General features: G+C 39.9%; 1 protein-coding gene across 36 annotated transcripts in view; it reads right to left on the reverse strand.

Moving 5' to 3' along the window:
• The window catches only part of camk2b1 (calcium/calmodulin-dependent protein kinase (CaM kinase) II beta 1), a 77,564-nt gene that overhangs the window by 22,453 nt on the left and 35,089 nt on the right, over positions 1-20,022 (reverse strand). For 13 of the 36 annotated variants that reach the window (XM_026186698.2, XM_026186697.2, XM_026186677.2 and 10 more), the window contains exons 8-14: positions 19,814-19,897; positions 19,553-19,647; positions 17,245-17,367; positions 16,954-17,037; positions 14,671-14,713; positions 11,613-11,708; positions 4,826-4,860 (exon numbers count right to left, since the gene is read on the reverse strand). In XM_026186698.2, coding sequence (XP_026042483.1) covers positions 4,826-4,860; positions 11,613-11,708; positions 14,671-14,713; positions 16,954-17,037; positions 17,245-17,367; positions 19,553-19,647; positions 19,814-19,897 — 560 coding nt within the window. Of the gene's footprint in view, positions 1-2,496; positions 2,530-4,825; positions 4,864-11,612; positions 11,709-14,670; positions 14,714-16,953; positions 17,038-17,244; positions 17,368-19,552; positions 19,648-19,813; positions 19,898-20,022 lie in introns of all 36 variants that reach the window. The other 23 variants (XM_026186710.2, XM_026186705.2, XM_026186704.2 and 20 more) reach the window with 5 other exon arrangements.

Raw genomic sequence — 20,022 nt, forward strand, 5'->3', positions numbered from 1 at the left:
CTGCAAACACCGTGGGTAACGAGTCAAGTGAGGAGTTGATTTCCCGTTTACAGCCTGTAACAGCGAAAGAGAACCGAGCCACAGCAATCAATGACCTAGCCTACTGTAATCAGTAATTACTGGACATTAGTGCATGAATATCAGCTGAACAGTATTAGGTTCTGATATTTGCCTGGTTCTTTATTCATTTGTAATCCTATTATAGTTTTTTTCCCTAAGTTGTTTTTGAATAGATGGAAGTATAGCTAACAGGAACAGTAGGTTAATAAGAGTCCTGAGCTAACTTAACTCCGGAGCCTCGTGGGGAGTCACCTTAGGCCAGGTGGGCTGCTGGGCTTGTAACACACTGGATGAAACCCTTATTAAACAATATTTAATATTCAACATGTTTTGTATGGAATTTCATATGCTGCCCGGCTGCTGCAGCATCTGCTCTGTGAATGGTCAGCATAGGTTACAGATTCAGCGTAGTAGGTGAAAACTATAGCGTTCTTAGAGGTGGAGGATTAAATAATTATACTTTTACTCTTGTTTGAAGTATGCACCTTGTTAAACTCAAGGGCTCTGTCTCAAAACTACAAGTACTGGCTCCGTTCTAAAAGTGTGTGCCTGACAGATCTGGAGCAACATCCCTGGAGTAACTCTGATGGAACTAAAACACCCTGCTTCCATTACGTTTTCAGAGTATTCTCGTGACGCCGTACTTTGCAACGATCATCCCGGCCTGTCAATCAAGCGAGACCATTGCTGTGACTTGTGCCTGGTTTTTTCTGTCAATGAAATATAACTTTCTGTATACGCTGTCTAGAGCTGGGCGATAGAACGATAACGATATGTATCGCGATATAACTTTTACTCGATAGAGAAATTAAGCTATCGCGATAGACCTCGCCGCTCTTGTCCTCTTTAAAAAAAATTTAAAAAAAAAAGGTCGGCCGATCCAAATTAAGTAGCGCAGAGCCGAACCAATCACAGCCGCAGCGTCACGTCGCGTGACTTGTTACGTACAGCACAAGTGCCAAGCCGCACGTGTGTTTGTTTGGGAAGCAGCCAGCGGGTAATGGAGCCAGCGCATAATGGAGGAAATGAGTGTGCCGACTAGAGAAAACAGATGATGGTTCCAATGCCGGAGAGATTGTCGAACGGAAGAGCCATAGAAGTTCCGTAGTGGGAAGGTATTTCGGCTATTTCAAGTCTGACAAAAAACAGTAGCGTGCACTGTAAATTGTGCCGAAAGCAAGTCTGGAAATACAATGAACTGGTGCATGCGTCACACTGTGCGCCACGTTATTGTTTCGGTGAAATGAATTTCTACAATACTGTTAATTCTACTCTCTGCAGTGTTTAAATGCTTACATATACACACAGTTACTGTCCCTCCACACATACGACTCGGTTCTGCTTCTATGCCCCAGCTTTGTTTACTTTTTCCCACCGAGGCTTCTAGACTTCTGATTGGCCAACATTTCTGCACGGTTAGGAATCTAGCGCCACCTGCTGCTTTGGCATGTTCATAGCAGCGTTTTCCTTCATTTCTGTCTTTACGTGTGAACGGGATTATTTTTTAAAACGAAAACGGAAAATCTCCGTTTTCAAAAATACCCGTGTACCCGTGGACGTAGCCTCAGTCTCTGACTGGAAGCGCTAATTCGTCATTCGGCTTTTGTCAGACTAAAGTAACTGTTAAAACTGTTTGAAAAGCTAAGCTATACAACAAGGAGAGATTGAGAATTTCCTTTTAGTTCTCAGTTTATTTGATATTGACAAAAGTTAGTCAGTTTTGTCTGTTCTTCTGTAAAACAAACTAAGATTTATTTTTAGAATTAATACTTTGTTTCTAAGTGGAATTGACAATTTAGTCTGTTTTGTTTGTTCTATTTTGAAACTTAAACGCTTTAGCGGCTGTCTTTTGTGTAGTTTGCAATATTTGCCTTTATTTATCTGAAAAAGTCTCATGTTCCTTAAGTACATCTACTCTGTTGAACTTATTATGGGAAATAAATATTTAAAAACAAGCTGCTGATTATTTCACATTTTACTTGTGAGCAACGGCACATTTAAATCTTACAAATATAGTTATTTGGCTTATATCGTGATAGATATCGTTATCGCCTGAAATGAAAAAAACATATCGTGATATGAAAAAAATCTCATATCGCCCAGCTCTAACGCTGTCATTTTCTTTATGTGACATGGCAGCTGTTGCCGCTCAGAAGCTACTCAGCCTCTGTAGTTCCTAACAAGGTGCTGCTGTTGCCGTCATGTAAAATGCATTACCTCGTGTACACCAGAGCATTTTTAACAAGAAGTGCCTACATGACATCTGACTGCTGTTGAATAAAAATGATTTATGAATCGGCACCCACTGTGCCACAGAATAATAAGTTAGTGAAGGAAGGGAGTCTCAAATCTATTACACAGAAGGAAGAAAGGAGACCATAAGGGATGGAACAAAAAAAGAAGTGACATGGCAAAATGCATAAATAGCATGCTCACCATATACTGGACAGTAGAGCTGGACTTGCGTTTCTGTCCTCAGGCAATTGATGGATGAATTTATTGATGGATGAGCAGATGGTAGAAGAAGGAGGGATGGGGAGGAAAATAAAGTAACCAAAAAAACAACAAGTGAGTGTACTGTCAAAAAAAATGAAATTAAAAAACAAAGAGCAAAATAGAACTTGTCAGCATAAACCAAAAGCTGTACACTTTGATGGCAAGCGAAGAGAAGTTCCTATACAGCTTAGAAAAGGCAAAAGGAGGAGCAGCTCCTTCAAAGAAGTGAAAGGAGCAGTGGTTGAAGTGAAGGCCATCAGAGAGAGAAAATTAGAAGAGGAGTCAGCTCATGGAAGAGTCAGAAGGCAAAAATTCAACCTATTGCTTCGGGGACAGTGAAAGGGAAGATGGCACGGTAAGAAAATAGCATGACAAGGAACTGCAAGATTTATTATGTAAGTGTTTTCCCAGACTTCATCTTAAATTTAAAATCACAACTGGCTTGAATTTTGTTGTTACATGTTGCATTAATGCATCAATAATTTATCGGAGACCAAAATAAATGTTCTCAATGTTGTTATTTTACATTCATCTAAAACTGTTTTGCAGCTTTTAATCTAAAGAAATCTGCACATTGTGTATATAATAACTAGTGTAAACTTAATAAGGATAAACAGTGTGTCATATAACAACACTGTTTAAAATGCAGAATATGTTGGTTCCTCTGAGCAGTAGCTGGCGTCGAAGGAGGTGAAAGGTGGTGGGCAACCAGTGCCAGAGAGAGACCGCTTGCTTGCACTGGACAGGTGCTACAACTGAAAAGCGTCAGGTGTCATTAGGCATTAATGAGCCAGCGGGAGAAAAAGCAGGAAGAGGAGAAGACCATGAGAGGAGCTCAGAGTTTCAAAAGGAACAAAAGGACATTTGGAGATTATAAGAAGAAACAAGAGAAGAGGGAGAAAAAGGAGGCAAGCAGGGACGGCAGCAAATGAAGAAGACGCCTTTAGAAATGGTTTGGGGCGAGTGTGTGGGGAGCCTGTTGCTAGGCAATGAGTGCGCCGCAGTGGAAGTAAGCGTCTATTTCTGTCGTCTGAGTTTCCAGGGTCCAGACTGGCAGCTATTCCTGGAACCAGAGTCACATTCCCTGCTGAACCGACTGCGCAGGGAGGAACGGGAGGGGGGGGACACATTCACGCACACACACTCACACCAATCCATACATACACACACGCATGGACACTCGATGCTGCGCATGAGTGTAACACGCATGGACACCCACGCCTACGCACACTTGTGTGCAGGCATGCTCACAGCCCCGTTTGCACGTTCAGTCTCTTTTCAAGCTGATAAACAAATGGGATGTTTTCTCACACACACACACACACACACACACACACACACACACACACACACACACACACACACACACACACACACACACACACACACACACACACACACACACACACACACACACACACACACACACACACCTACCTCCATGTCCACGTGCATGTGCCCAAACCTTTGCCTAATATAATGTATAATGCTGAGAAGCATGAATAGCACGTTGCATGTACGTGGCGCACACAGACACATTCATGATAGCTGTGTGTGGGATGTGCTACTGCAGCGTGTGCATGTGAGAGCGTGGGATGTGAGAGATCTTCATTAAATGGATGAACAGGAATGTGGGGTTAAAGACCAGATGGGGTGAGGAGGAAAAAGAAGCATTGAAAGAGGAGCAAAAGGCAGAAATGGAGGGATGAGAGAGAGGAAGTGATGAAAAAACAAAATGTGAAGGGCTGACAGATGGTTAGATTTAATAATGGAGATGGAGAGGTGGCACTGAGCTAAATAATGCTAAATCAAAATAAGAGGTCCTTTCAGGAGGATGCGCTACTCGAGGCTTGTGCACTGGCAAGTGGCATGAAGGCTGATACGCATAGCACACACAGACTCGCATACATGTAGACACACATCCAGATGTGTGTACAGATGTGTATTCAGAATGGGCCACTCACTTTAATAAAATAATTAGATAATAACTTAAAAATCCAGCAGCTCTCATTCTGATACACAACACCTCAAGCCAAAAAACACAACTTTTACATGTAACACTAGACAAACATCCAATGACAGAACATACATGACAAGAAAGACATTGTAGGCAAAAGTGAGACTAGCAAGATTAAGAAAGAAATGAACAATCGAGCAGAAAAAAAATGGGGAAGAGGAAGAAGAAGCAGAGTTTCTAGCCCAGAAAATGTAAGGAAGGAGGAAAAGTCAAGGAAGGAGATAGGTAGAGAAGTAAGAGCGTGCCCCTTACCTTGACATCTGCCTTTTTGTTGAGCAAAGTCTTGGCTGCTGCAATGACAAACAGGGAAAAACAACCAGTTAAAGGTGTAGCTGAGCAATAGCAACTCCATGTTTCTCAGCGAGTCTTGGTATGAGCTACAACCTTTACCTACATTGAAGCCTTCAGAGATAATCTGGATTTGACTGAAATAATGTTCTTTACTGACCTTAGTAGTAATAGTCTATTTTGAGTAATGATAAGTAAAGGTTGCCTGAGGCTGAAAGAGAAAGGGAACCTTTTGCACACTGAACTTAAAAAAAAAAAAGTGTTTTTACAAAATGACTCAAAGCTAAACAACTACAACCTCCTGAATTTACTAGAGTCTACAGATGGATACAGTATGAGTATATTGATTCATCTATTAGTCAAACAACTTGCCTTGATCTTTCCCCCCCCCCAATTTCATAACAGGATTTACCTGTAAAACTGAATTCTTTGACTGCCTGAAAAGTAAAGTTAAAACCAACCTTTCTTAATAAGGCTTACATAGAACTACAAATGTACAACAACTCAAAGATGTGTAATACTAATGTCAAGGTAGTCAAACTGCAAAGTGGCAGGGTGAAAAGTTAAGCCAGTGCAGAAAAACCAGTACTTAAAGATGGTCATTGAGGCTGGCTTTAAATACCAGTCAATCCCCACTGACTCTTATGTTAAATGCCCACCATTATATTAGTCAACAATGTGCTTACAGCCTGGTAAAAAACAGTTTGGGGCTTTATGTATAGTTTCCCCCTTGACAGCAACTGTTTGATGGGAGGTTTTTGGGTTTTGTTTTTACTCATTCATTTGTTAAGGCTTCAGGGTTGGGGTGTGACCGCTTCGATGAACAGCTGAGTTGAACCAGGCGGCTGTAGCTGTAGTTCTATGCTTTTAAACAGCCACACAAATCTCACTGTCTCCTTGGGAACAGTATTGCTCCCAAAGAGAAGTTGGCATATAAAGCGGAGGAGCCAGGGAATTGAACTACCAACCTTTCAGCCAGCCCGCTGTAGTCCCCGAGCCACTCAAACAGGCTACAAGCAGACAGACTAGAAATTTTCCGAATATGGAATTTTCACATCAGTTTGTCTTAAGAATAGTTGGCACAAAGACGCTGTTGTCAGTGAAATAAAAATACTCTCCATTTGCATTGTTTCACATGAATTCTCAGGCTAAAGTCTCCCTGAAGCCATGAGGAAGTCAAAGTAAAGATGGCTGCCTCACACGGCAGCCATAAACCCAACAATAAGCCCTGCCTTAAAGAACTCCACAGAGGCCCAAAGGAGGATTAGTGTTCAGTCTGCTCTCTAATGAGGGGTAATGAACGAGGGGGTGAGGGAGGAAAGCAGGAAAGAAAGAACGATACTATAGAAAAAGTCCACTGATGAGCATAATACCCATAATCCTTTACAACAGTGGAAAGTGCGTGTAGTCAACAGAAGACAGTCCGCAGGGCATTTACTGTGACTGCACTGCTAATGCCCAGAAAGTAAGGTGGTCTGATTGCATTAGATAGCTACATGTTCACCCAGAGGGCTCCAAAGTAAGAGCCAGACTCTGGCTTGCTGGTCAGTGGAGCCTGTGGCTGCATCTGTGGGGATGTGGACAGAGGATTAACACTAACACGACACCAGATGATGAGATTGGACGTGCAAATTAGTGCAATTCAACAGCTTTAAAGTTGGTACCAAAATGCACTTTCTTGGTTGTTGGTATTTTACAGCTGTAAACACCAACACAAGGATAGAAAAATGACTTCAGGAGAGCATAGTTATGACTTCTAGAGTTCCTATTTTGATCATCATTATTATTTTACAATAGGAACATTATTTTCTGTCTGCGGTGTCTTAATTTACCAAAGTGAACACTTAACTCAGTTAGTTTAATTACTCCTGAAGACAATAGCTAGAGCATGATATAGAAGGCACAAATCTACCTTCTCAAAAGGCAAATAAAATATATTTAAACATGCTTAAATTGGGTTGTTTTTGAAAAAAAAAAAAAAGATTCTCAGAAATATTGTTTTGCTTTAGTATAGATGTCAGTGCTATACATAGATCTCATACAGGTTACCTTGTACAAAGATGTTTACATTATCACTGCCATAGTGTGCCTATCTTATAGTAAATAATCTAGCTGTGATCACCTGGGAGTTAAAAAGCCAGATTCCTCTCAGTGTTACTTCCATAGATGCTTGCTGTGACTTTTTGCTAAGAGCCTGAGTGCAGCTTCAAGTCTAATCAGATGCAATCACATCAGTATCCAGCCATGTTACATAAAACACTATTTATGGCAGTCTGGTTGTTTTTTCTTTTCTTTTTGCTTTTTCCTCTTTCCTTCCCTCTCTCCCTTATTCCTCTTTCTCTGAACATCAACCTCCTGTTTGATTTCCCCACTTCCATTTCAAAACATGTACCAAAGCAGCTACACTGAGTGATCAGAAGCTTCAAGTCGATGAGAATTCGGACTGTGTGCTGATTTCTTTGGGGGAGCAGAAGTCCAAACAGAGAGCGGTTACTTCAAAGACCACTGCAGGCCATGCCAAATTTAAACTGTATCCTTATAAGAGCACATTTGAAATAGCCATTAAGATAAAGATCAAGAGAGAAAAATACATGGAAGATAGGGTGTGCACACTACATCTTATTTTTTCTTTTCTGCCTCAGTGATTCAGTATATTGTGCTTGAAGTGAGGTTTGCATATTCAGCAGCCAAAAAGGGAGCAATAGGAAGTGATAAATAAGCACTTTGTAATCTGGAGGGATGTGAGGAAGGCATGAATGTGCATGTTTAATTGTTGTGCTGTTCTTCCTCAGTCTCCTTCCAAAGGCCGGTTGTTACTGAGGAGAAGAAATGGGGTCAGAAATAGTGTCAAGTTCATTCTCTCGTATTCTCTGATGGCTTAGCAGAGAATGAGAGGATATGAGAGCAGAGAGGAAGAGTAAGGAGAACATGAGTGGAAGTGATGAAGGTATTCAAATGTGCTTTCCAAAGTGACATTTTTCAGTCAAACTGGATCTTCCAAAAATGTCTTTAAGTTCCAGGCATAGCTGTGGAAATCTGAAAAGAGCCAACGTTAGCTTAGTTCAACCCAAAGGTTTAGAAGCAAGGGGTGCTCCTTACCTTGCCACAAATTACACATGAAGCAAGAAGAGAGAGGAGGAAGAGATTAAATCAAAGGCATCACTAATAAATTTCTATTAAAATCATGCAAGATGGACCACTGCAAGAACAAAGCAGGGATGGGCATTGATTCACATGAAGTCCCACATAACGGAATAAGCTAATGGAGAGATATGCCTATAATGAAGAGCCCCTCAATATCTTCTTCATATAACACAGTCCAGGACAGATTAAAAGACTGTCCGCTGCTGTCCTGCAGGATGTTGGAGTGAGTTTGAGTAGATTTTACTTGTACTTTTAATGTATGGATACGTGTAAAAGAACAAGGCCTCTAGTAATCCAGTGAGGCAAAGTGAGGCTGATATGGAGAGGCAGTCCACTATAAATATTTGATCGGAGTCTCGTGGAGGCTGAGGGACACAGAGAGGACGGTGGTGTCCCAGTAGATTATAGAAACAAGGACACAGCCACTGTTTCTGTCTCCTTAGCTCAATGCTAGATTGTCACATGAAGTTCTTTGCTGTTCATAAACGGGCACCCTACTAAGCAAATGTACAGTGATAAGAAGCTTATGAGCATTCCCCGATGCACAATGGCATCAAGGAACAATACGGTAAAAAATTTAGGTGATCTGTGGTCTGTGAAGGGAGGCTTTTAAGCTTACATTTCAATTTAACAGACTTAACATCTTTTAAATAAAAGAGGAAGTAAGATAGACATTTTTCTTGAAGTGGTTGCTGAAGCTACAAGCTAAGTTACATTTGTCAGGAGGGAAGATATAAAGCTCATAGGAGTTGCTTAGGTTGTTGTGCATCAGCTGGATGTGCAGCTGTTTGGCAGCTAGGTCAACCTGAACCACTTGATACAGCCATTGCAGAGTTTTATCATTTTCTTGTCTTAATATGTTTAGACAGACGATGAAGTCTTTTTTTGTCTTGCCTTGCATAACTTCTTAAAACATGACCACTGTGTTGATTCACCACATAGTGGGCTTGAAATAGGTTATGGTGAGTCTTCTGTGGTCTGATGTGGGGGAAAAAAATACCACAGTACACCTGAGAACAAACCAATATGTGGTTGAGTTGTGACTGAGTTAAAGGAGCCACAAGTTAATGCCTGAGTCAAGGCCACATGTAGACCAAAACATCATGCAAGCATGTGCCAAGGTTAGGCCAAACAATTACTGCTATCTGGTCTAAACTATCCAGAAATGCATGTGCCAACTGCAATCTGGGAACCCGTGAACTTAGCCTTGTAAAGTTTTTGGAGTTTTTCTTAGTCAGGATACCTGGATAGGGCAGATGTAGATGGTTCAAGATTTCTTGTTTTTGGATTCTGGAAAATACTTCTTGCTCTCAACGTGGACTGTTATGTACAGGCAACTAAATATTGCTCAAATGTGATTGGTTAGTTTACAGGACTACAAATAGGCATTTTTTTTGGAAAGCACTTTTCAGTTTCACCACTGAAAAATTAAGCTGAAGTTAACAGACTTTAATTAGATCTGGTTGTCTAAAACAAAGCCTTACATTCAGTCTGAAAAGTAAAACAACAAGGCTCCAACATTTACAATTAAAACATTGGTCCAACGACCAATGACTACATGTTACAGCAATACAGCTACATACGAAACTGGACTGTAAAACCTACAGCTCAGTTCACAACACAATTACTGAATAAGTACTAATACGGGACTTATCTTAAAAAAAAAAACAACAACTTTAAAAGGCTTCGACTTCATGAAAACAAGCCCAGCCTTGCATCATTTACAGTGTTCATCATGCACCAGAGTCCCCTTGTGTTGCAGCGCATGCACCAGTCCAGTGCCCCATGCAGCATTCACCGACAGCTCTCAGGCAGTTCCATCCTTAAAGTTACAGGGGTGAACTTTCCAGTGTCATTGTCAGACAGAGAAAAGAAGAGAAAGGGAAAGAAGAGTGAGGAGTGAGGGGAAAGGTAAGATGTGACATTTGAGGAAACAGGGAAAGTGGGAGTGAAACTGGTGAAGTTGTGGAAAAGTATTGGATGACTCAAGAATCAACAATGTCCAGAGAAGTAAAAATGCCAGAATACAGAAAAAGGAAATGGGGTAAAACTGAGTGATGACAGAGATGGCACAACTGAGATGGCAGGAAAAGAGTGGAGAAAAAAAGAGAAACTGAGAGACAGGACAGCAGTGCGTTTGGGCCATGCTCGGTGACTCTGTGCAGAGATGAAGATAATACGATGAACAGGGGTGTGTGGTAATGACAGAGCAGTGATGGGCTCTGAAGCAACTATCAAATCCCAGACAGGAGATGAGAGATGTGCTGACATAGTAAATGACAGCAGTAGCTGGGCTTCCACTCTTTATGTCCTTTTCAAATTTAAAAGCCTAAACATAGATTGAAAAAGACGGAAGCTGTAATATTTAGTTATCTTGCGGAAATTAATTTCTGGTTTTCTCATTAAACAAAAATGTTTTCAGTCTTTCTTACCAAATTAAATTTAAAGTTAGTGGTGTTTTTAACATCAAGAAGAGACATATGTATAAACCAATAGATCAGATCACCATTAATACTTCCCAGTTACATTAAAAGAAACTTACATTAAAACATTAAATAGGCCTTATATTCATTCTTTTTAACATACTTGGAGTAGACAGAGTTAGTCATAATGTTGGACTATTTATTTTATTTCTTACGCGTTTTCACTACCAGCAGACACAGAAGGTGTGGGTTTGTATAGTGGGAGAGAACGTATGTGTTTGTTTTAATATTACTCTGCTAGTTGTTCTTGTGTCAGTGCATTTCTAATTATATTTTTAAATATGTATTAATATGATCCTATGTTATGTGTTTCAGGATCCTCTAGAAAAGGATATGGGGCATCTCAAGCGCTCGCCAATTAAACTTTGTATGTAAGTAAAAATCCTTGTTTTATTAATTAATTTAGCTTAAATTAAAAGTTGGGTATCTTTCTTTTACATTGGGGAAAAAAAAGCATATAGTGCACATTGACTGTAAATTGGTTTTAAAAATGTCACGTTTGGTGTCATATGGAAACATTTGGTGTTGTCAGTGCTACTAAAGTTTGTAAAATTCCAGTCATTTTTATAAGAATATATTGTTATGTGTAAAAATATATCATTATTGCTATACAGCTTCTTCAGCTTATTTTTAAAGTGACAGGATTTTTTAAATGTACTGCAATCTTTTGAAAATAGAATATGCAAATATTGTATCTGTAATTAAAAATCTATTAAATAGTCATTAATTTGTATAAATGTCCAATAACAGGTTATCAAAAAGAAACTAAATGAGTATTTTAAAGACATGTTTTAGAAGCAAAACTCTTTCACATTAAAAATTATTAACATAATAGATGTGAAAAGGAAAAAGCTTAAATTTCTTTCATTTGTCGTATGTAAAACACGGTAATAGTTAGCTGGAAGCATAGCTAATACTGCAGCTGTTGAGATGAGGGGAGGTGTAGTTAGCAATGTTGTCAGCCATCATGCTCTGAACTCCCATGCTCGGAAAGGAGGGAGGGGTAGCAGAGAAGATTGAGTAAAGGGAAAACAGAAGAAGAAGAAGTTCAAAGAGTCAAAGACAGGTGCAGACAAGGGGCAGGGTGGGAGGGGTGGCATGCCCTGGGTGAGCCACCGTGATACCTTGTTCCACCAGCCCTGCTGTGGTGCCGGCGGCTGCAGCCACAGCTGCTGCAGCTGCAGTGACAGAGGCTGGAGCGGTGGTCTGCCTGCTGCCCACTGTTAAGAGTCAAATACCCAGTCACACGTGAAGAAAGAGTTACAAAGCCAGGAGGAAAGGGATGTGAGAAAAGGGTGAAAGAGGAACAAGGGGTAAAGATGGAGAAAGGGTGGAGTGATATTTAGTAAGAAGGTGATTGACGAGGAGTCGGATACAACAGGAGGTAGGCAGGTAGGGTGGGGGAAGGAAATAACAGGTGAGGAAAAAAAGGGGCGGAGACACACGGGGGCTCATTAGTTTAGAAGGAGGATTAATTTATATACACAGACCACTGAAAGCATTTTTATAAACGGAGTCGCTGCTTTGACAGAAGAATCCACAGAAAAACATCAGGCAGTGACACAAATCTTTACTTCCATGTGGGACACTTTAAATCTTGCCATTTGTCTCAAAGAATACCTGAGAAGAGTGTTAATGTTAGGATGATGATGGCAATGATGATGCAGAATCAAGCCGCAGTTAGTTTGTGTTAGATTTGTAGCGTCTGTGCTTTTAAAACTAAACTAAAAAACATCATCTTTTCCTGACAGCATCTTTATTTGGTACGTTACACATTGAAATGTGATGAGAAATAGAACCACCTCTGTACCAGCACAGACACTGAAACTGATTTGTGTAACACATGATTCATAATATATGCTGAAAATACAGCAAGCCATTGCATAAAGCACTGACGTTGGATCCTGCCTTGATGTAATGTGCCACAGCTATCTTTCTCTGAAAGCCTATCTCAGACTTTTTACTTTTTTAACTCTGTCTCATTTTCTCTCTGACTCATTCACCTGCTGACCTACTCTTATATTTGAGTACTGCTTTCTCACAAGAGGAAAAATGGTAGGAAAAAAGGTCTCTGAGAGCGGTCGCACAGGCAGGCCACACACCTGGGTCAATGTGTGTATGTGTGGGGGGATTTAAGAATTGACTGATTGTTTAGTGGATATTCAGACTGCTTCCCATGCCGATGCTTGCAGTGTTAAATCAGCTGCTGTGAGTCATGTTTACTAAAGCAGCATGCTTATAGACAGACGTATACACACATTTATATATGCAAAATACACATTTGTACAAGAATGAAGACTCCGTGGGTATAATTCTTCCAAAGCGATTACCCTGAATGCATTAAAGCACTAGAACGTTCATACACAGTAAATGACAAAATATTTTGTCATTGTACAGTAGATGAGCTCCCGTTTCATAGACCACAACAGTGCCAATAAAAATCAACCTAGTAAGTTCCTATTTAACCATCTACTGCATTTAATACATCGTAGGTAAAAAAAAAAAATTCTCAGTTTGAAAAATTAATTTCCCAAAGTTTGGGAGGGGAAGAGGGAGTGCTAAAGTACACCATGTTGCTTGAATTAAAGCACAGATTCAAGATCATGTAAAACTTCAATAAAGTTATTATTACAGAGATATAAACAAATACAAAGACAAGTACACAGACATCAACAGCTTGCGGATCAATTCAGTGTTTCCCCACATTTTGTTGTTCCAGTTCAGCGTGGTGCAAAAGACACACACAGAATGACTGAATCATTTTCCAACTATTGTTGCTGTACTTTAAGATTCTGCTGTGGGTGATTCACTTCCTGTAGCTGAAAAACTGTCATTAAATGTTAATGTAATGTCAGGTTGAAATGGTCTTAGGTGTTGTACCTCATATTTACAGAGTGTGAAAATATTCTCAGGACATCGGGACGTGAGAGCAGCGAAGAAACAATGTGCAGCTGTTGTTATTAGACTAAATGTGGTTTTAAAATGTGAAATTATTGGAAAAATATCACATAAAAACAGCTCTTTTCATAAAAACATCCTGCATTACATGTTAACAGCTACATACACAAGAAAACCAAGGGAAACACTGAAGCTGCATCGAAATGAAATGGAAATGTGAATCTGAAAGCATGCTCTTTAATCTTTATGTAAAATATAACTCTTGAAAAAGAGACAAATGAGTCTCTCATTAAATATTTACATTTACCTGTGCTTACCAGGTGCATGCCACCATTTTTTTAAACATCAAAAGCCTCATTTTACCTGCTTTGCTTTTCTCACTGTAAGAAATAAAAACTGAGTTTCCCACAGAAATACCTTACTCGAGTGGGCTGCACTGACATAAAATAACAACTAGCAATGTGTTTTCTTTTTCACCTGTCCGGGAGAATGACACCAGCTGCCAATTTACTAGTGGACAATCTTTTCACACTTCCTTTCACAGTTTAAAAGTTTTGTCATTGCTAACCAGATACTAATGGCTTTAGCCTGTCTCATATTTCCATACCGGCAGGCTGACCAGGTCACTGATGTGACAGCCCTTGATATTGTTAAGCTACCTCTTCAGAGGTTTTTCTCCACACACACTCCAACTCCACCGACATATATCCACTCCAGGGATCTGCTGTTAATGTAGGGTCACTCTAACCAGAACCCAAAGTGAGTAGAGTAGTTCACGTGCCACTACATTGCAGTTCATCAGTGCTGCAGAGCAAAACTACAGCTACGCTCGCCAAATACAGTTTAAGGTGGAGTTAGTCTACTTAATGAGTGATTTACTGGAGACCGAGCCAATTATCGGTCCTTTATTTAATTGTCACAAACTGTATATAGAGCATAATTTACAGGGGGTTTTTTTTGCCAATCATTTTTCTTCCTAGGCTCTACTACAATAGCTTTGCATCTGAAACAGAGACTTTAGGACAGCCTACTTTTTCTTACATACCCTAACCAGATCCACCACCCCATCCTCTGGCTATATTTTCACAGACAGAATGTAATTCTGTGGGAAACACAGTAATTTGTTTGTGGCTGAAAAGATGTGTGGTGGAAGGCACCAGAGATCAATAGTGAATACACAGGATAAGTCAAGTTCTTAGGTGGAGTAATTTTAATACCGGCAGGTGTTGGTTCACAGATATGAATGGTAGGTTTACAAAAATGGAGGATTCAAGAAGCACTTACCGGAGAAATTTCGAGAAACCAGCATGGTAGTAAGAATGGCCCCCTGAGAAGAAAACAAAAGGACATAAACTTAATGATTTTGGTATTTTTATGGAAATTAAAACCCATTTTTCCCCTCTTCTGCTAGCAATTGATTGGTCACAGCCATCATTTAACCAACATTCAGGTGATTAAAGTGTTATATTTGCCGCTTGAATCAATAAAACTGTCTTCATTTGGAACAATCCTGATTTGCAGCAGGTGAAAGTCACACTGGAAGCTTTCAGTGCTACCCCTCAGCCTCCTGTCTCTCAAAATTAGGTGTCTACACCACCCGCCCAGCAGGGTGACAATAATACCCCATTAGTCTTTTACAGCTGAGGGGTAAAAGTCAATTGAAAGAGGCCACTATTTGTGTTTGATTTATAAATGATTTCTTAAATGTGGAGTGTAAAATACACACAGTAATTCATCACCAATAAAGATATAACCCCAAATTAAGATTCAAATTATAGAGAGAGAGAAAAAAAAAAAAAACTTTCCTCCACAATAACAAAGAATACCAAGCTGCACATGTAACCCACTCAGACCTACTCACATCTAAAGCGCTGACAACAAGGCCAGGCTATGAAAATCAACAGCAAAAAAACTACTTGATAAAATGCAGCATGACTGCAAAGTGAGTCCGTATAATAGCCTGGCACACGAAAATGTTCTGCAGTATTGTCCTAGTCAAACAAAAATGTGTGAGATACAAAGACAGGAGACAAAGGACAAGCAAGAAAACAGAAGAGAGAAAAAACAAAGAACAATGAGGAAAGCAGCTCGTCTTAGCACTTTTTTTTTCTCTGGAGAAATCATCTCAAACTGGAGGCGAAAACTTTTCAAAAATGGTTTGGAATTTCAAACAGACGATGGGATGATGATATGCCTAATATCAGAATAGATAACACATGACACATCTCTCGCTCCCTGTAATCAGAACGAATAGAGTGGCAGTAACAAATGTCTAAAAGGTCAGAAATAGATATGAAGTCCACATCTGAAACATCCAGCTCAAATTCAGAATTAAAGAGAAAAGAACAGGCAGTAAATGTCTAGGAGATTTTTGCATCTCTAAATGATTTTATGCAACATATTACAAAAAATTAAAGCTACACTAGAGTAAAATCTAGAAAAAAAAAGACTTAAAAAACAAAGTACACACAAAAAAGCTTGAAAATAAACAGCCCTCCTCTTGATGCTCTCCACTCTCTCACTCTCAGTTTTTTAGCCCCTCACCAGACAATGCACACTAAAAAGAAGTCAATTTTGAATTTTGGCTCGACACACAATTTAAAACCCACTCTCTCAGCTTGAAATGCATCAGCTTTGGGCCTCCCTTCTTATTTCCTGTGTGGACTTGTTAAATCTGGATATCAACTCTTTGCGATTGGCCTCCTGTCATGGACTAGAGTTTCTAAAAGCTAAAAACAGTAGATTGGTTTGACTTGAGACGGCAAAAATTAAGTGTGCAGAAAGGTTATTGTAGATTTTTTCTATTGACCACTAACACATAAAACATGTCCCTGCTTTAGGAAGTATCCAGAAGACCATAAGTTAATCATAGTATGCTAAAATTTAGCATAAACCTGGAATTGGATTTATTCAATTAAAATTTGTTATTGTGTTCGTTTTTATTTAAATGCACTAAATCACAGATTGATTGTCTGTACATTTTGTCCTCTTTTCATACTGTGCATGCTTTGATTTTCTTATATTTTTTGTTGTGTTTTGCAGTTTCTGTTCACTATGTAGCAAAACATCTAACCTTGCCACTTGACTTTAAATGTGAAAAGCCCGAGACAATTGTTTGACGCTGTTGGCATGTTAGTTGAATGGTGCAACATTTGCCTGCAGCCACCTGCACTTCAGCTTGCCATGTGCTGGTATTTAAGCCATGCCAAGAGTGGCCAAAAGCAGCAGGGTAACAGTGTCATGCTCCAATGGCTAAGCCGTTACGTCCACACAAAATCTAAGCAATAAATCAGTGTAAAAGGGAAACCATGCATAACACTGAATCTAAATTTGAAATGACTTTGCATATGTAAATATCATATAGATGAAGCAAATGCTATATTTTATACTGCAGGCCAATTAAACCCACTTATGTTTACCCACAGCAGTGCTAGTTTATTCTTGAATCACTTTGGTGAACCCTAAAGTAATGAGGTAATAAAAGTGAGTGAGGACAGCAGCAGAAGGACTGAGAGCTTATTAGAGCAGAAGGGGAAGAAGTGTAATAGGGTGAGTATGCGAACAGACCTTGAGTTTCCTCCTGGCATTGAATTTCTTCAGGCACTCCACGGTCTCCTGTCTGTGCATCATAGATGCCACTGTGGATCGTTGCTGAGAAAAGGAAGAAGAGACGGAAGAAGAGGAGTGGGGTGGGTAGAGGAAGAGGGTGACAAATACAGAATTATATTTAGGGAGAAGAAAAAGATAAAAAGAACATTGTCTGCCTTCTTTAGATTTACATTTAAGGCACCCAGTAGTGTACTCCAGATGTGTACAAATAACTTTTGTCTGCTTGTCTATCAAGCAGAGGACACTTACGCAGACCCATGGGTGCTTGAGGGCCTCTTGAGCAGTGATCCTCTTGGCTGGGTTGATCGTCAGCATCTGGTTGATCAGGTTTTTGGCCTCTGGGGTGACTGTGTCCCACTCTGGGGATGGGAACTAGAGGCAGAGAAAACATAAATCTCACATTCACAGAGAGGATATAGAATGTCCTTAGATAGTCTTTAAATGGATTAAAACATATTTTCATATTACACCTGCTGCCTATCTTCATCTAAACACCTCACATAAGGGGAGCAAAATTATCCTTCATAATCACCATCTGAAAATTAACACATATCTGTGTTTATCTCTATTTATCCAATTGGCTCTCTAAGTTACCATATCCTTAGCACTGTAGGCTGCTTTGCAACCCACCTCTACCCCAGCTTCTTCTTTTCTTCCCCTTTCTGTCTTAATAAGTGCCGTTACTGATGCCTGCTCTGTTCTAAGCTGTCTTTCTGCTGCTCTCCTCAGCTCAGGCTCATCTTCTTTAAACATTTAGTGGTTCTGACTACCTTCTCATTTCCAGCTGTTTATGGCAATCTTACATCCTTCCTAAATCTATGCTGCAGTCAGTAGATTTTAAATAGCAAATCTAACTATGCCTTGGCCTTTTATCATGACTTTATGTAGTTATTTTCTTTGATGTTATGTCTCTGTAAGTATTACACCTGTACCATGTACAAATCTTCTAATTTTCAGGCATGCTTTTTTACAGTGTGACTACAAAATTTAATGCATGTAGATGAACCAACGTTCGTTCTCTCGTTTGACAGAGTGAACGTGTGTTTGCTGTACTGCTTAGATGTGTAGCTCAAAAATTTGAATATACTGAAAAAGTGCAGTTTCTTCATTATTAAATAAAAAAAAAACCTCATTTCCATAAATACGACACTCAATAAAAAAGTGAAATATTTCAACCCTTCTTTGTTTCCATTCTGATGGTTACAGTTTATAGGTCGTGAATAACAGAAAACCAGTAAAACAAACAAATAAGTAAAAGTAAATAAAAGTAAATAAATAAAAATATATAAAAAAAATAAAGCACAGTAAACACCAGTAAACATTTCATTAAGATAAAAAAAAAAAAATCAAAAATGTCCAATTTAATTAGTTAACTGATATACTCAAGACTTTGTTCAAGCTCCTTTACCATAAATAAAAGCGGCGAGGCATGTAAGCAATCAGGCTGTGGCACTACTAAGGCTGCTTTGATCGCAGCCTTCCCCTCATCTTCAGAGATTCTCTGTGGGGTTCAGGTCAGACCAGTTGGCTGGCCAGTTGAACACAGTAACAACTTGGTCATGTTAATACTTTTGGGACTGAGGGGGGGTGCCAGGTCCTGCTGAATAAGAAAACCAGCATCTCCATGAAGCTTGTCAGCAGATGGAAGATTTTCAAACAAAATGCTAAATTTACTTTTATCTGAAATTAGGACTTTAGACGACTGAGCAACAGCCCGGTTCTTCTTCTATTAACCCAGGTAAGATACTTCTGGTTCAGAAGAGACGTGATATAAGAAATGTGACCGCTGTAGCTCTTTTTTCGAGGAATTGACTTTACGTGAAAATCCTCAAGGCTACGGTCATCCTTGTGCACCTTTTCCTATCCAAACTTTTCTGTTCCAGTCAACCTTCCACTAAAATACTTCAACACAGCACTGTGAACATCCAGACTGTTCAGCAATGAAACTTCTGTGGCTTACCCTCCTTGCAGTGCATCTAGAATATATTACAATTCTGAAATGCAACTTTGTATGTAACACACCCCGATGTGTTAAAATAGCAGCTTTACTTATAGCTTACATGTCTTTGTTGGAAATCTGCAGAGCAGAGAAACACAGAGGGACTAACAAACAACCCAGCTCCCTGACCACACATGACCTCAGGATGTTGCCAGTAGATGTCCATCCAACATTACAGCCACTCAGGCTCCCTGCGGATGTGTTGTTTAACGATACCAAAAGGCCAGTCCAACACAGCCCCAAGCAATTTGTTAAGAAATTCTCAACCCATCAGGTCCCGTTGTGTTTAGGCATAAACACTGTGTCCTATGAGCCCAGAATCACTGCCAGACTCAGGAAGACTCTCTCTCTCTCTCACTATCTCTGTCTGACATGGAGCTCAATCTGATCTCCATGCCATGTGTTCTAAGGTGAGGCTCATTCCCTTGCACCCCCTGAAATATGAATGAGGTGACTGAGTTATGTAATAGCAGCCAAAAAGGAAAGAGGGCAGTGGGAGGGGAGGGGAGGGCATTACAGGAGGAAGGGAGAAATGAGAGAGCGGGAGAGGAGACTCACATCATAAGCCCCAGCCTTGATCTGCTGGTACAGCTTGTGCTGGTCCTCGTCCCAGAAAGGAGGGTAGCCCACCAGCAGGATGTAGAGGATCACCCCTGAGACACACACAAAAACACATGGACAAACAAGTACACAGACACACACACAAACACACAAAATGCACATTTTGTTAGAAACTGGATTTCAGACAGTTTGTTTCTCAGTTTTTATCATCTAGGAAATACCATATGTGCCTTGTGTATATTTCTCTGAACAACTCACCACAGGCCCAGATGTCCACAGGTTTGCCATATGCCTCCTTCCTCAAAACCTCAGGGGACAGATACCCCGGTGTGCCAGCAAATCCTGCAGAAAAAACCCCCCCCAAACAATTGATTGACATACTCAAGGCAATAGACTGTGTTGGTGCTATCTGTGGATCAGCTTATATAGGAAGCAACATAATCTTCAGTAAGATATGACCTATTGGT

This window comes from Astatotilapia calliptera, chromosome 12, assembly GCF_964374335.1.
Source record: "Astatotilapia calliptera chromosome 12, fAstCal68.1, whole genome shotgun sequence".
In the NCBI taxonomy this organism is placed as follows: Eukaryota; Metazoa; Chordata; class Actinopteri; order Cichliformes; family Cichlidae; genus Astatotilapia; species Astatotilapia calliptera.